Source organism: Pristis pectinata, chromosome 4 (genome assembly GCF_009764475.1).
Source record: "Pristis pectinata isolate sPriPec2 chromosome 4, sPriPec2.1.pri, whole genome shotgun sequence".
Lineage (NCBI taxonomy): Eukaryota > Metazoa > Chordata > Chondrichthyes > Rhinopristiformes > Pristidae > Pristis > Pristis pectinata.
Window position 1 is genome coordinate 88,561,483 of NC_067408.1, and position 17,894 is coordinate 88,579,376.

The 17,894-nt window shown below is 43.5% G+C and overlaps 1 protein-coding gene across 1 annotated transcript in view; it reads right to left on the reverse strand.

Annotated features, from left to right (window-relative positions):
- mao (monoamine oxidase) overlaps positions 1-17,894 on the reverse strand; it is a 134,336-nt gene that overhangs the window by 42,451 nt on the left and 73,991 nt on the right. Inside the window, exons 4-7 of the mRNA XM_052014013.1 lie at positions 15,714-15,818; positions 8,367-8,458; positions 4,954-5,095; positions 3,635-3,784 (exon numbers count right to left, since the gene is read on the reverse strand). Of these exons, the coding sequence (XP_051869973.1) occupies positions 3,635-3,784; positions 4,954-5,095; positions 8,367-8,458; positions 15,714-15,818 (489 nt within the window). The remainder of the gene's footprint in view (positions 1-3,634; positions 3,785-4,953; positions 5,096-8,366; positions 8,459-15,713; positions 15,819-17,894) is intronic.

A 17,894-nucleotide genomic window follows, 5' to 3' on the forward strand; every position in this document is an offset into this window, starting at 1 on the left:
AGTAAAATTGAAATCAATCAAATTCAGGAAACACTGGATTCATAAAGGAAGACAGCTGAGTGTGTTAATGACCAATATTTTCAGCTCCAAGACATGGCTCCGGTGTTTTTCTCCTCCCAAAGCATTGCCTTTGGCTCAACCATCTTCACTTGCTTCCTTCATTACTCTTCCTTCATCACAAGGTCAGAAGTGAGGAAGTTCAGTGATGATGAATAATGTTCAGTTCCATCCACAATTCCTCAGATGACTAAGCATCCCTTCCTAAAAGGGATCGAGACCTGAACTGGCTTAATAATCAGCAAGTATCATACTGGGCTAATAACCGTCAGGCAATGACCTTTTCCAAAGAAAAGATATCTAACCACCGCTCCTGAAAATTTGATGGCATTGTTCTCACCAAATTCCCCACCATCAATATTCCAGGTAAATAAAATTACCATTGACAAGGTGTTTAGCTTGTAGTGGCTAGCTACACACTCTGAAATGAAGACACAGAGTCGCTGGTTTCAAAATCAGAGGTTGAATGCAGACCCGGGGCGCAGTGCGCCTTTAATAGCTGAAAACTTACCGCTCTACAGTTCCCGCGCTGACGTCACACGCGGGTCACCTGACCTTCCCGCGCACGGGCTTTCCCAGCCCAATGCTGGGGAAGGAGGAGGGCCCCGCACCATCTTGGATCGGGGCCTCCGACGACGTCACGATGTCGGAAGCTGGTTTGAATGCCGGTGCGGTGAGTCGCTACATAACCCCCCCCCGAACCGGCAATACCATCGCAAAAACCAGAATGAAATAAACTATGACTTGGGTGGCCTGCCCCGGCGCCACGCTCGCTGTACCACCATGGGTTGGTCCGAGTCTAAATGAGCCGGCTTCAGCCGGTCAACCGTAAACACCTCCTCGCGCCCCCCAATGTCCACAACGAACGTAGATCCATTGTTCCTGACGACCCGGAATGGCCCTTCGTACGGCCGTTGCAGCAGTGATCGGTGCGCGCCCCTCCTGACAAAGACAAACTTACAGTCTTGGAGGGAAGTCAGCATACGGGCCAGGACCTTTCCGTGTCGCGAGGTGGGAATCGGGGCCAGGCTCCCAAGCCGCTTGCGCAGCCAGTCGAGCACTGCAGCAGGTCCATCCTCTGGCCCCCGAGGGGCTGGCAGGAACTTGCCCGGGACGACTAAGGGCGTGCCATAGACCATCTCCGCGGACGAGGCATGCAGGTCCTCTTTTGGTGCGGTGCATATCCCCAGCAGGACCCAGGGGAGTTCGTCTACCCAGTTGGGCCCCTTAAGGCGGGCCATGAGCGCTGACTTCAGGTGGCGATGGAACCTCTCCAACAGCCCATTGGATTGTGGGTGATAGTTTTTGTGAAGGTCCTGGCATGTACCAAACGCTTACCCCGCAGGTCAACCAGCAGACTGTTGGCACGAAGGAAGTCTGCCCCAAGGAGTGGTTGCGCGACGGCGGCCAGGATGAACCTCCAAGTAAAGTTGCAGGTGCCGAACTGGAGGTGTACCAACCGGGTGCCAAAGGTCCGAATGGCGCTGCCGTTGGCGGCTCTGAGGGCGGGTCCTGGTGTGCAGTTGCGAGTCTCGGTGTGCAGTTGCGAGTCTCGCGGCCGGTGGGAGGCACGATGCTGACTTCGGCTGCAGTGTCCACTAGGAACCGACGTCCAGGACGCCTGTCCCACGCATGCAAGAGGCTATCCGGGTGGCTAGCCGCCGTCACCATCAGCGGTGGCTGATTCTGGCGTTTCCCGGAAACCTGCATGGTGGCCGGCCTGCTGGGCCGCTGGGTACGTGGTGTGGCAACACGCTCGACGGACGCCCCGCTCTCCTTTCTCGCCCGCGAAAGGACATCCGCCCGGGCGGCCACCTTCCGGGGTTCGCTGAAATCGGCATCCGCCGGGAGCAGGTGGATGTCGTTAGGTAACTGCTCCAGGAAGATCTGCTCAAACAGCAGGCAGGGTTTATGCCCGTCTGCCAGGGCCAACATCTCATTTATGAGCGCGGAGGGGGGTCTGTCGCCCAACCCATTGCGGTGAAGTAGGTGGGAGGCCCATTCGCATCGGGAAAGGCCAAAAGTCTTGAGAAGGAGGGTCTTGAACTTATTGCACTTCTCCTCCTCCGGGGGCGCCTGGATGAAATCCTCGACCTGGGCAGCAGTGTCTTGGTCGAGGGCACCCACCACGTAATAGTACTTGGTGTCGTCCCTGGTGATCCGGCGAACCTGGAACTGGGCCTCGGCCTGGTCGAACCAGACACGGGGCTGGAGGGTCCAGAAGGTGGGCATTTGAAGGGCTATTGCCTGTACCTCTTGCTGTGCAGACATCATGGGTCCAAAAACGTTTGGGCCCGTTGGGGTCATCAATGTAGCGGCTAGCTACACACTATGAAATGAAGACACAGAGTTGCTGGTTTCAAAATCAGAGGTCGAATGCAGTGCGCCTTTAATAGCTGAAAACTTCCCGCGCTACAGTTCCCGCGCTGACATCACGCGCGGGTCACCTGATCTTCCCGCGCACGGGCTTTCCCAGCCCAACGCTGGGGAAGAAGGAGGGCCCCGCGCCATCTTGGATCGGGGCCTCCGACGACATTGCGATGTCGGGAGCCGGTTCAGATGCCAGTGCGGTGAGTCACTACAAGCTAAACTAGCTATGCGAGTACTGTGACTACAAAAGCAGGTCAAAGGCTGGGTAATCTGTGGTGAGCATCTCATCTCCCGACATAAGCAGTACCCAAAAAAGCAGTAAAAGGGTCTGTCAACTAAACCATGGTCATACACAGCCAGAGTCATCTGACTAACCAGTTTATGGCAGCAAAATTGACCACTTCCTTCAATTGTTAAGTGGCCAGTACACAAGGATTCTTTGCAATATCAGCAAAAATATAAGATATAAAGAGCACATGCATTAGTTACATGGATGATGCATACTTTGGTATAGCTGAGTAATTTAGTGAGTTTGCAATCATAGCAAGACAAATATTAGATCATTTTACAGCATTTCTTCAGGATACAACAGATGTACCGTGCTGCCTTGCAAACACTACATTTATCCACCTCAAAGTTTGCCAAAGAATTTGCATCAATTCAATAATATACCGTTTATTCAGGAAATGAGCAGTCCCCAAGTACTTCAAGGAGGAAAACCATTTCAATCAAAGTCTTTTTGGTAATTGATGACCCCAATAAAGATTGCACAAATTGCAGCATAGGAACGCTGCAGTTCATCACAATGCAATCATTATTGAAATGGCCATCATGTTTTTAAGTTACTTAAGGATGGCTTTCACATCCTGATTGGTGAGATAAGGATTGCTGCAAGCTCCAACTTGTGCATTTCACACAGCTATAAGACTCCTGTGCCATGCCCAATTTTACAAGAGTAAATTAGAAGAGTTCTACTTACAATATGAACATTCCTACAAGCACCAGTGGATTATCTTGCTTCTGCAAATGCACCCATGCCCAATATTTGGGCAGCATCTTTTGGTCTGAGGCAAAATCATATGTGGCTTTCATTCTACTGGATTTATGCAGATACACAGTGACCCAGCAGTTTCTGGGCTCCTTCTTACTATTCCTTATACTTGACTCCAAAGTCCTCCACAGGACAATATCAGTTGATAGAACCTACCTCAAACATCTCATGTTCAAGAGTCTCCACGACCACTGTGTCTTGTGTTTGATCAATCCGGATCACAGGCTTCTGTAGCTTCACACAATCTCCAAGGCGGATCATTAATTGTTCACAGATCTGGCCAGATCCACCAACAAATTTTCTCTCCTAATAATGCAAAATGGACTATTGTAAACTATAAATCTTCAAAACAGTTCATTAACAATAGCTCAGTTGAAGAAGACTTTTAAGGCATAAGAAACCATGTATTAAGGAAAGGCAATTCTAGCATTTATATTTTTATAATCTCTGGGCATCCTAATTAAGCAATTTTGAATAACAATGTTACATAGGAAACATCGTTCAATTTGGGCAAAGCAAGGTCACAAAACAATATGCAATAATAGCCAAGTTGTTCATATTAGAGATAACAGTTAAGAGATAATGAGCTAGGTTTTGCCTAATGCACAATTTCCACGGTTACACCAAACTTACATAACCCTGTGGATCTAATTGAGCCGGAGGCCTAATTGTCCTGGCCATTCCACGAAGTGAAGTGATGTACAGGCAGGAACTAGGCCTCAGGCAACAGATCCTGAAGCCCCAAGTCTAGATTCATAGTTATAGTCTTGGAGTCATAGAGAGATACAGGATGGAGACAAGCCCTTCAGCCCACCAAGCTCACACCAACCATTAAACAGTGTGGCTGGAAATGAGATTGTTTAGCATCGCATTTTTAAGCCCTATGCAGGTTCAATTTGTATGAAAAGTAAATCATGAATAAAAATAGAGAGCTTAAGGAAAAGTTATCAGGACAATGGATGATTTCACTTGGAACAATAGGAAAATGAGATGCCACAGCCAGAAGAATTTCAGTCCAGGAGATCAGGATGCTACAGATATAGAAACATTAAATAGGATCAGGTGGAAATTACAAACAAATCCAAATAAATGTTTTGCTGAAAACCCACTACTATGCAAACACTGATAGAGATCATTTTCAAAAATGGTTGCTCGACTGTTGATAGCATATAGAGAAATTTAAATGATTATATTTTAGGTTTCTGGGGAAGACACTTTCAGGAAAATTTTCTACCTGCCATTCTTTCTTAAATCATATACTCCAACAACAAAAAAGATATAAAACAAAACTTCAGATGCAATCCTCAATTAATGCTTCAGTTGATCAAAGGAAATCACCTAATCCATACCACTTTTCCCTAACTCTACACAGATAAAAACAAGCACTAATTTCTAGTCTTATTTATTCTGAGGGATTTCACTGGATGTACCCAAACAAGCAAATAGGAATCGCAACATTTAAAATGTTTGCTTACCTGACCCCCATTGGTTGTCGAAAATATGCGCGTTGTCCCACCACACTGTTTGACGTACCACAGGAACCAGAGAGCAGAGACTTCATGTGGTTCAGAGGTGACATTTACATTTACAAAGAGTGTAGCAAAGTGCTTGGCAACCCTGAAGGTTAAAATTAAAGGGGAATGTGAAGAAAAGTCATCAGAAGCTCCAAAAAACAACATAGCTTTCTTGAAGTGCAGTTCCTCAACTGTTTAAATAAACTAGATCAATTTTCAAAGGTCACACCAACAAAATATTCAAAATTGTAAAGGGCATAATCCATGGAATGGATATTCTGATTGGCAAAGTTCACTCAGTAACTACTAATGTGATTGGATTATGGGTTAGAAATTGCAATATTGCTTATTAATGGCATTAAAACAGCATTGTGGGTCATCCTTAAGCTGCTTGTGAAAATCACATTAAGATCAGGAAACTGAATTGCTAGGTTCACCAAACAGTGCTATTAGTTTTCCCTGTGTAATACTGCTGAAACTAACACTGTTGATCCATTGCAAGTTTTTGCCACTATCAGCATTTAGCCCTGCACACGTAATCTATTCCAGCTATGAGGGTATATTGCTATGGGATGAATGATGTTGCAGAAAACAAGGCAGTGGGTGGGGGAGAAAGGTGGTAAGCCAGAGGGACCTGGAGAAGAACAGTGCCCCCAGAAGCATGGTTTTGTACAGGAGGCCACCGTGACCTTCTGGGTTACAGCCAGACACTCCTGCTAGGGCATCAGCAGGAAGTTAGCAGGGAGATCTCTATGAAAACATGAGCATTTAATTCGAATTCCTATACTCTGGATAAGGCTGCGATGCAGGACAATGCCTGCTCTTGTGGACTGAAGTAGATGAAGTCTCATCTCCTTCAGTGTGAGTTTGGACAACCTCCTTAATGCGCTGGCGAGCAGCAAACTGCTTCAGATGTCACCAGCAGCTACAGCAGGAATGATTCCTAAGGCTAGAAACCTGTGAGTGATTGAGATCTTGATCTCCAGCAGTCAAGGCACACATGTAAGATTGTATTTGATGTTGCAGGAAGCCACAGATCTCAATGGTGACAAAGAATGCTAATCCTTTGAACTGCACGGTTTCAAGCAAAATATATTAAGCAAAACCTTATCATCCTGTGAGTATTTAAGATCACCAGGGAGGAAGGAAATCTCACTGCAGATGAATTTTACACATTACTTTATGTTAATGTCATTTGAGGGAGTTCTCCACCAAAGGTTGTAGGGCAAACAAAAATTCTGCTGAAAAGTCAGGAGTTAGATTTCCCTACAGACTCTAAGAGACCTGGAAATGTGCGAAATATTACTCTGATTCAAGCTAATTTTCAATGGTGCGGCACTGTTTACCTTCAGCAGTTTGGCAAAGCTAAACATTATTTTGAAAGGAGCTAACCAATTTAATGCCTGCACAAAATCAACGCACTCAGGAATGTAGTACTAGTATATTACATTCACATTCATGAACTTTAATTTTGAGAGTTTAAGGTTTAACCCAAAACACGTGCCCCATTATTGACAGATATAGTTGTAGACAAGTACAGTGGCAAAAATAATTTAGGAGCATGTTAATCTCTTACTTTGCTTGCAGAGCATCAGGTAATACATGTGGATAAATTTAACTGCAATTTTACCTTGGATCCCAGGCTACTCTCTGAACCAGACCATCTGTGTTCGATCTTAATCGAAGCTTTACACTCCTCACCCTAGCCACTACCAAGGCAGATTACTTACAACTCCACAGCATGGTCCATTTCTTGCTCAATCTCAGCCCCTCCGTCACTCAAGCTATGCTTTACATTATCATTTCCAGACCAAGAGTATCACAGAATAGTGGTTATTTTACTGCAGAAGTATCCAAAATTCCAGACCCTTGATCCAGAGGTATAATCTGTACTCCACTATGGCACAACTGAAAGTTAAATTCAAGGAAATAAATAAACCCATAATTTTAAAAAGTAATCTAGCCTCAGTAACAGTAACCATGAAACCACTGGATCACTGCAAAAACCCATCTGTCCTTACCCAGACCAGGCTATATAGGACTCCAGAACCACCAATATGTGCTTGCTGGTCTCACTTCCACTATAAACCCCAAAGTGGTCAAAACTCTGTTATATGCATCTTACCCTGCTTCCTCATCATTCCCTTTTTATATCGATAAAGCAATGGAAGCAAGAGCAGGACATTTGGCCCCTTGTGCCTGCTGCTCCATTCAACAAGATCTTAGCTGATCATTTACCTCAACATTATTTTCCTGCTCCATCACCATAGCCCACGATTCCTCTAGCATCCAGAAATCTAACAATCTCAGTTTTACATGAAGTCAATGACTATGCCTTCACTTCTCTGAATTGAGAAATTTCTGCTCATTCCAGTCCTTTATATTCTACCCCATCTTTTGAGACTGTGACCACCTAATTTTTGACTGTTCAGTCAGGGGAAACATCCTCCCCATTTCTACCCCGTTGAGTCTTTTAAGAATTTTGTATACTTCAATGAGATTGTCTCTCAAAATACATGTGTTGCCTACTCAATCTCCCTTCATAGGATAGACCCACTATCCCAGGAGCCAACATGGTGAATCTTTGCTGAACTTCCTTCATAGTCAGTGTATCCATGCACCTACAATAATTCCATGCATCAGATTTAAATTCTGTATGCTCATCTTCCAATATGTTATTCTCCCACTTTAATCAATCCTCCCTGTAGAAAATCTCCCAGTTCTACGTATCCTCCTGAATGGGATACTGCTTTGACTTGACCTGCTCTGCATCCACCTGCCTCCCATCCTGTGTCCCTACGTCAATGATAATAGAGCTTCAATAAATGTACACACTCCCCAGTCTTCATCTTTTTCCACCTTCACTGCACAACACAACATAATTTTTTTAAAACTATAGAAGAGCAACTGTGCAAATGGTACCGTCAGGAATCGATACTTTTAAAAGCTGAAACTCTTAAAAGGAAGTCATGTTAAGCTAACCTTTAAACTGATTTGGTCATCATCAGAAAATTAAACTAGAAGCCGACACGTTAAATTTTCAAAAGAACTGTAGCTTTGTGAGAAGGTAAGACAGTGTGAGTTGGTCAAGCACCATGATGGGATTAAGCACTGTGGTGTTGTCAAGCAGAGTGGGATGCTGCAGTTCTCTTTGGCATTTAGTTCTCAATCTAATTTGCACAAAGCAGAGAGATCCTGCACTTTGACACATGGTGATGGGAAAAATACATCAGACTGGGCCATCAATTCACAGCTTATGCTGATGGGCAGACACAGAGAAGACACAAGTGACCATCCAGCCACTCCCTAGAACAGAGATATGATTCCAACCCATTGATCCTGAGCAAACCAATAAAAAAAATTAAGTAACTTACTTAGTCCAACAAAGTTTATCAATCAACTGTTGCATCGTTATTTTGTCCCATTGTTCAGCTTGGGGTGCTTTCCAAGGAGCTTCAACTGGGATCTGGGAAGACAAGATTTCATTGCACCTTTACAGCAATATTAGAAGCAGTTACGTTTTGTTTCTTTACTTGTTTTTATGCACTATCTAGACTGTGTTTTCTTCCCCACTTTCTCATTCATTTCTTAGCTCTGCTCTTACTCCCTTCCCATACTTTCATCCATATCAATGATCAATTTCCCTCCATCTCCTTGCACTCTATTCCCTGCCAGTCCTTAAGCCCTGCGCCAACTTCATTCTCATCTACACAACTCACTTTCTGAATTGTCCAATCTCTATTCTTAACTCTTCACAATGTTTAATCATATTGATTAATCTCTTAGGTCTGTCTCCCAGCTCTACTCCTATCTTTTGTGTGCACTCTTGTGTTAAATTCAACTGTTTTAGGTCGTTTTTTTTAAACATGTATAGTGTTTAATACATCTCAAATGGCTGTACAAGGAATGGCTGCTTCTTAGCTTATTGGTTGGTGCATCAGGTGAATGCGTGTTTTCTCAGTGGTTGGTTTTACCACAGGTATCTAGTAGGTTTTCTGATTGGACTATTGTTAGTTAAGGAGTACCTCTTATCTCAGGCCTAAAAGGTGTCATTTTTTGTTAATCATTCACTTGCTCTCTTCCCCCACTCCCAGGCCCTAGATAATTTTTAGTTCCTTTGTCTCAGCTCATCTCCTAGTAGTAAAGCTAGTGCCACGTGCTCTGTGACTGTTTCTTTGTTTTAAACTTTTCCAGTAAAACTTTGTGAAGCACAAAGTTGTTTACAACTCATTCTTGGACTCCTGAAAGAACCTGCAGATTCAAAAATAACTGGATCCGACACTTGTAAGCTTTGTCAGCTTTGCCAACTGTAGGTCTTTGTACTCTCACAATTCCTGTATTAAATAATCTACACCCAGTACAACAAAGTAATGCTTAAAGACAATAGATACAGTCTGTTCATTCATAACCCTGAGACTTGCCCTCTGAGTGACTCCAGAGCAGTCTCTTACCCCCGTAGTGTCCTGTTGACCGTAAGTTCTCTTCCTTCTGTCTGTACTTACTCTTTCATTTTGACTCCAGTCTTTTTACACATTTCTCTTTGATTTTACATGGTATTGAAGAATTTCCTGTTACCTTCTCCCTTGTGATTTTAAAAATACATTATATGTTTTTTTTAATTAGTTCGGTTTCTTCTTTTACAGACTGAGCTATTACTAATTATCTTCATTTCCTCTCTCACAGACTGAGCTACTCCATGACCGGGACCCTCACACTAATCATCTTGCATTCTGTTACAAGTGTCTTTTGCTTCAGTGAAATAGTCTTTTGGATGTTTCAATCCCTCCTTTGTTCTCTCTGTTCCCTAATCATTGTTCTGCCTCTAATTTACTTAAAGTACAACACCTTGTTGGAACTATCTTTGTAGGTTTAATTCAAATATAATGTTCTATCCCTAGTTGTCCACCTGCTTCAAATGTAACAGTCTAAAGTATCAGAATCAGATTTATCGTCGCTGACTTATATGATGTGAAATTTGTTGTTTTGCGGCAGTACAGTACATAGTGCATCCTCTTTTCCAATGCTTTGACATGTTTCAGCTCCTTCACATCTTTTCTTAATCCATGGTTTATTCATCTGACTCCATAATCTATTTTCCAGCTTCACTTTTACCCAACTTACTGTCGTCTGATCTGTGGGTGAATTCCATTCCTGATTGCCCCTTCCCACCTCCTGATCCTCATCCCAGGTCCATTCTCCTCCTCTCCTTCCCATTGCCTTTGCCTCCTTTGTCATTGTCTTTGTCTCTGTCTTTGCCTCCTTTCACTTTCTGTTCACACTGTCCTTGTCATAACTCTACATCCTGCGTCCTGACTCAAACAATTATCTCTGTCAACAGATGCAGGAAAATATAGCATATAGCTCTGTTAACATGCAGACAGTTCATGATCAATGCAAAAATTATAAAATAAGAACACCAAATGTTATTTGAAAAAGTAATAGCAATATTAATTATTGATTAAGTTATACAAGTCTGTGGTCAAGTTAAAAGATAATCATTTGGGCAACAGTAATCATCAATGGTAAGTAACTGAACAGCAATGAATAAGTTGAAATTTTTAACTTGATTAAGGAAAATATGATCATAAAGCCCTTGAAGATGACAAAGATAAAAACACATGGAACATTATAGCACAGATGGACACCATTCTATACCCTGTACTTGTGAAAGAGGTATCCGATTGATCAAGTTCTTATTTCACCACATACGGGAAGGCACTCCTTTTTATTTTATATCCAATTAACTTTTCAAAGCTACTATTGATTCTGCTTCCACAGTTCATTCACAAAGCACATTTCAGATCATTGCATCTTGCTTCATAATAAATTATCATCTTCCCCTTGCATCTTTAGCTAATTATCTTAAACTCCGTGCTTCTGGATATCAACCTTCCTGCCACTGGAAACAGTTTCTCCCATCTACTCCACTAGGATCATTATAATTTTGAACATTATTTTTGATCTCCTGTGATGTTCATGGGCAACATAAACTCTATCTGACTGAATGATGGAAGAAGCAAATAATTAATGCACAAATGGAAAATTAAAAACTGCAGTGTGTCAGCAAGAACATACAGCAACTCAATGCCCATGCTGCAAGTAGGAAGCATGCAGCTCTGCTACTCCTGAAGTAATTGCTTGGGCAAACTAACTAAAATAGTTGCTGTTCGATATCTACAGACATATAAAGCTAAGAAGAATGTTGATCATCTCTAAACAGCTCATAACCATCCCTGCTCTCTGAACCTCTCCATATCAGTTAAATCCCTTATTCCCAGGACCATTCTATAATCCTACCCGACCCTCTTCAATTCCTTTACATAAATCCTATTATGTGTTACCTTGGATTTGATACAAATATTGGATGAGGTACAAACAGAAATTTATGAATAACAACATCACCACCATGGCAGTAGTGTGTACCATCTACAAAATGTACTGCAGCACTTCACCAAGGCTTCTTCAACAGCACTTTCCAAAGCCACAACACTTAGCAAAGACACAAGCTGCCAGCACCTGGAAACATTGCCACCTGAGGATTACCCCTGAAGCCCCAAACCACTCTGACTTGGAAGCATAATACTGTTTCTTCATCATCAAAATCCTGAAACTCCCTACTTAACGACACTTAGAAGGACTGTGGCAAGATATTTGATTATGCTGGCTGCTTCACCAAGGCAGTGAGAGGTATAGACAGAGTCTATGGAGGGGAGGCTGGTTTCTGTAATGTGCTGGGCTGTGTCCACAACTCTCTGCAGTTTCTTGTGGTCCCGGGCAGAGCAGTTGCCATACCAAGTGTGATGCATCCAGATAGGATGCTTTCTGTGGTGCATAGACAAAAGTTGGTGAGTGTCAAAGGGGACATGCCAAATTTCTTTAGCTTCCTGAGGAAGTAGAGGCACTGGTGAGCTTTCTTGGCTGTGGCATCTACGTGGTTGGACCAGGACAGGCTATTGGTGATGTTCACTCCTAGTAACTTGAAGCTCTCAACCCTCTCGACCTCAGCACCATTTATGTAGGCAGGTGCATGTACACCACCCCCTTTTCTGATGTCAATGACCAGCTCTTTTGTTTTGCTGACATAGAGGGAAAGATTGTTGTCATGACACCATATCACTCAGCTCTCTATCTCCTTCCTTTACTCCGAATCATCATTATTTGAGATACGGCCTACAACGGTGGTATCATCTGCAAACTTGTAGATGGAGTTAGAGCAGAATCTGGCCACGCAGTCATGAGTGTATAGGGAGTAGAGTAGAGGGCTGAGGACTCAGCCTTGTGGGGCACCAATGTTGAGAATAATCATGCTGGAGGTACTGCTGCCTATCCTCACTGATTGCAGTCTGTTGGTCAGGAAGTCAAGGATCCAGTTGCAGAGGCAGGTGTTGAGTCCCAGGTCTCAGAGCTTGGTGATGAATTTGCTTGGAATTATAGTATTGAAGGCGGAGCTGTAGTCAATAAACAATAGTCTGACGTAGGTGTCTTTACTGTCCAGATATGAGTGCAGGGCCAGGGAGATGGCGTCCACTGTAGACCTGTTTCAGTGGTAGGTGAATTGCAGTGGATCAAGATTTTCCGGGAGGCTGGAGTTGATGCGTGCCATGACCAACACCTCAAAGCACTTCATGATGGTGGATGTCAGAGCCACCGGTTGGTAGTCATTAAGCATGTTATCTTGTTTTTCCTTCGGCACCAGGATGATAGTGGTCTTCTTAAAACAGGTGGGAACCTCACATTGAAGCAGGGAGAGGTTAAATATGTCTGCAAATACCCCTGCCAGCTGATCAGCACAATATCTGAGGACACGGCCAGGGACACCATCTGGGCCAGAAGCTTTCCTCGGCTTCACTCTCTGGAAGACTGATCTTACGTCCTTGACGATGATCACAGGTTCAGTTGCATTGGAGGCTGTCAGGGTGGGTGGGTGGTGATAAACCAATCCCCTTCTGTTCAAAATGTGCATAGAATGCGCTAAGCTCATCAGGAAGGGATGCGCTGTTGTTGACTATGCTGCCCGACTTCGTTTTGTAGCCTGTTATAGCATGTAAGCCCTGCCACAACTGACGGCTGGTCTAGACTCTTATTTTGAACTGGTATTGTCTCTTGGCATCTCTGACAGCCTTACGGAGGTCGTATCTTGATTTCTTGTAAAGGTCAGAGTCACCTGATTGGAATGCAGCAGTCCTCAACTTCAGTAGGGAGTGGATCTCCCGGTTCATCCCTGGTTTCCAGTTTGGGAACACCTGTATTGTCCTCTTCGGTACACGGTCCTCAACACACTTGCTGATAAAGTCTGTGACATACTCATCAATGCTGGCAGCTGAGTGAACATGGACCAGTCCACTGACTCAAAGCAGTCATGTAGAAACTCATCTATTTCCTCAGACCAGCACTGCATGACTCTCTGTACTGGATCCTCCCGTTTCTGTTTGTATGCAAGGAGAAAGAGCACAGCCTGGTGGTCTAATTTACCAAAATGAGGGCGAGGATTGGCTCGGAAGGTATCTTTGATGGTTGTACAGCAATGGTCAAGGGTGTTGGGGCCCCTGGTAGGACAGGAGACATGCTGGTAGTACTTTGGCGACAAGTGAGGTTGGCCTGGTTGAAAGCTTTATAATCTTGAAGAGCCACCTTCAAATATGTGTATTTCTGGAATACATCAACTCATGGATTGTTGACAGAGCACCACCAGCCTCAGTAGTGCCTAGGTTAAGGAGGAAGAACGATGTATGCAGTGAGCCTTTGCACACTAGTTCCTGAAAGATGCAACTGTGGCCCACTGAATGTCCAGGCCATAGAAGGGCCAAGACTTGTCAGGACAAAGAATCTATTTTAAAAAAATCAAAGTTTCAGTGGACTGAGGATGAGGGGGTTGGGGGGAGGCGGGGGCGGCAGGTGGCAGGAACGGGATAATGGAGAAAAGGAAAAGGAAATGACCAAATCCAAGATGACTAGAGACTCCTTGGCGTCCAGTTTGCTTGGAATGGGTGCCCAAATTGCCCATGTTCACTCTCACAAAAGCACATATCTGAGGCTAACAGAGCTCACAGGATCATATCACCTGAGCAATTTCAATACATTAAATTTAACTCTGTCCTGACCAAAAGCTTCTGTTTTTATTGGAAGTAAGAATATTTTGGAAGATTTAATATATCGAACATATTCTAATTCTTCTTCCCCTCCTCCAACCTCCCAGAATCAAAGTATGAATGATGTAATACAACTTGCCAGGGTCATACAGCACAGAAATGGGCCTTTTTGGCACCATATACCCGATAACCATCAAGTCCAATTTATACTAATACCAACCAAATGTAGTTAAATAGAAAGGATTCCATTAATAATTCTGGGAGAGTGTTTGTATTTGTTCTTATGCCTTCCAGATGAAAGCCCGGACCTGAACAGTAGCTGGAGGTTCCATGGAGACCCGACAGCTACCAGCAGACTGCAGCTCAGCACCCCTCAGACTTTCACACAAGCAGATTAAACATGGATGTCTAAGACAAGTTGGAGATCAGATGCCAGTGCATCGAATGCCTGCACGTGCTGTGATGTGCTGAGGTGAGGAGCCGGATATATTCATTGAAATGGGGTCACCAACCCTGTGAAAAAAGGGGTCTTCTTTTCTCATTGTTTTAGTGATTTTAGTTACATGATTTTGAGGTGTTTATATAGATTTTTTAATTACTTAAATCTATTTGAACAATTTCTAAATTGTCTTTATCAAAGACATTTGAAACACTTCCAGAGTTTGAGATATCCAGTAAGCTGTCAAGAGACTGTCAGGACATTCTGTGGGGGGTGGGTGGTGGGGTGGAGCCTCAGGATCCAACACTTGAGGTCTGCTCAGGTACAGAAATGGCTCCACTTCGCCGGGTACCTCTCCCTGATCATGGGTCAGCTCAGCCAGACCTCCCTATCCAAGGTGGAGTGGTGCAGGTGGGCAGGCGCCAAGCTTGGGCAGAGGTTGGATCCAGGAGGATCCAATCCATTGTCTCACTGCAGGGTCCTCATCCCTGAGCTGCAACTGCACCAATTCATCCTTATTCCAGGAAATTACAGACCTTAGATTTTCTCTACTGCATGGGCATGCAGCAAAGTGATAATTCTGTTCATTAATCCGTGCCTGCTCTAATCCTGACTTACTTTCCACAGTCAGGACTTAATAACTAGATTCCTGCAGTCAAGAGGAAATTCCACTGTAGCTTAAAAGAGCAGAAGTACCCCATGGGTAGGAAAGAGATGTCCAGTGAACTTTGAAGTTTTCAGCGGTAGGTTTCTGGGGTCAGGTGGCTCGTCTGAACAGAGGGCAGAGTGTCACATTCTCTCCCTCCATCCAGGTACTTTGTGGCTGTTTTCTGAAGCCTCCTGCTGCATTTCACCTGACCACACCGGGTAGCAGCACCAACTGTGGCAGAGCGCAATAAGGTCGGCCCACCACTTACCCATGGCAAATGGAGCAGCAGCAGGCAGAAGGGTTCCTACTGGAGGCAGGAAACGGAATTGTCAGGCAGCTGGTGTGATGAGGAGACACTCATCACTTCTCTCCAAAACAATTACACCTCATTTTGGATTCCAAAGTTGAATTCCCACCACACCCCCCTCATCCCACAAATACTATTACTTATACTTAAAAGGTTTCATCTTTGGGATAATTCTCAAAACAACACTATAATTTCTGTTAAATGCATTATTTAAAACCCCTAAAAATTACTCGTTACCTCCTTTCCCATGTCATCCAGGGTTCTCCAAAGATTGTTGTAATCCATGTAGGCAAGTGGATTCCACATCGGTGGAAATGGTCCCTTGAAAGGATAGGATTTTCCCTGAAACAAAAAATAGAAAACAATCAGTTTTGGAGCTGAAAACACAATCTAACCAATTAAGATACAAATGATTTTTAAAATATTAAGAACAAGATTCTTAGGAGGATTCAATTTGTTATACTCGCAAACATCTAATAATTCACTGGCACTCCAGGCGAACTCGGAGGAAGCATCACAAGTGTTCAGTTTGAAGAGCCTCTGTGCTGCATTAATTGTTTCCATAGAACCACAGAACAATACAGGCCCTTTGGCCCACCATGTTGTGCCGTCCTTTAAACCATGCCTAAGACTATCTAACCCCTTCCTCCCACATATCCCCCTATTTTAAATTCCTCCATTCAAAGATTCATTCAAAGATTCTGTTCCAAAATTAACACTTTATTCAATTTATGAGAATGTGAATGCCAAGTCTTCCAACTCGTGCCACTCCTTACTTTCCAGTAACTACAATGAGTCATGGTTTAAGTCAAAAGTGCCAAGGAATAAATGCACTGAACTTTGCTCCCCATTAACCAATCAATAATCTTTTCAAGAAGGCTTTCATTCTAGGAACCTTTCCTCGCAAAATGTAATGTGTGTTACACTTTATTGAATCCATCAATAGTGGAAGGTGAATTGCATACATGACTGCATGCAGGTTAAATTTCTTTTTATCAAATATTAGAATCATACTGTAGAATTCAATTGCCTCATCTATGATATGTGTAAGTAGCAAGAATGCATGAACTTGTCCTAACTGAAGATGTAGCTATACACAACATCCTATCAAGGTGCAGTGATACTGATTTGCTGAATTCATCCAAGCAAGAGCTAAACCAATATGTGACTTTAGATGGTGATCACCTCATAAGAAATAGGTGTTATAGTAAAGTTAACCAGGATCAAGGTCGTCTCCTGGACTGGTTTGATTGTTTGGAGTAGTTGATCAGGTAGTACCTGGATTTTCTCACTGGGATTGGTGGGGAGATTGGGCAGGGGGAAATGTGCAGGAACAGTTGGGGAGTGAGCACTGTTTTTTTTTACCTCCTGGTAGATTACATGTTCTAGTTAGGGGGTAGGCTTGGTGTCTGTGGGATCAGTAGATCACTCCAGTTTGCTGATTTTTGTATCTTTAAATAAAATACAGGGTGTCGTCAGGTAACAGAAGACCTGACTCATGAAAATCCGACTTTACGCAAATTCCCCCAGACTCTGCTGTCAGGTCTAGTACACAATGCAAAAGATCACCCAGAGAAATAGCCAACGCCTTCTCCAAATTCTCCTTCAGGTGGGATCAAACATCACAGACCCTGAGCCACCTCTCATTAACGCACACTTTCTTTTATTAAATTGCCAACAGTTTCCTCGTTGATTAGCAGATCAGCTACCCCCTTACTCCACCCGGGAGATGCCCTGACAAACATTTGTCACAGTTCACTTGCTGGTAACAACTCCGACAATGTATGCTGCCCTTCCCCAGTCTACTATTTGCAGATCTGTCCCCAAGGGCTGCCGAGGCTAAAGATTTCTCATTACAATTTTGGGCGAAATTGTTCATTTCCGACTTACAGAAAATTCAGTTTACAGACAGTTTTCAGGAATGGAACCATTATGTAACCCGAGAACCCCCTATAAAATAATTAAATAAAGTCAAAAAGAACACAAGGGGGCACCAGAGAATCAGTGCTGTGAGAGAGTGAAAGTAATAAAATGCAACAAATCTCTCTGTAAATTAAGTTACACCTTATGTTTTTGATTAGAAAAATCCAGCATGGAAGCAAGCCAAAATCATTAGCATTCTGTCTGTACTGCTAGTCTCACTATTCGAATCCCTACATGTGATGACACATTTTTCAGACTCTCTCAGCACACTAATCAAGATGTAATCAATAGACTTATTGACAGGAAGTTACTTGAGATACAGAGTGGAACCCTATCAATTGCCACATACTATTTTTCAGCCAATCTTTTATTATGAACAACAGGTTCCAGTGTTAATCAAGTTTACAGAACAAAGAGAAAAAATTGACTAAAGAGAAACGGAAGGGTGCAAAGTGGCATAGCTGGTAGAGCTGCTGCCTCACAGCTCCGGTCACC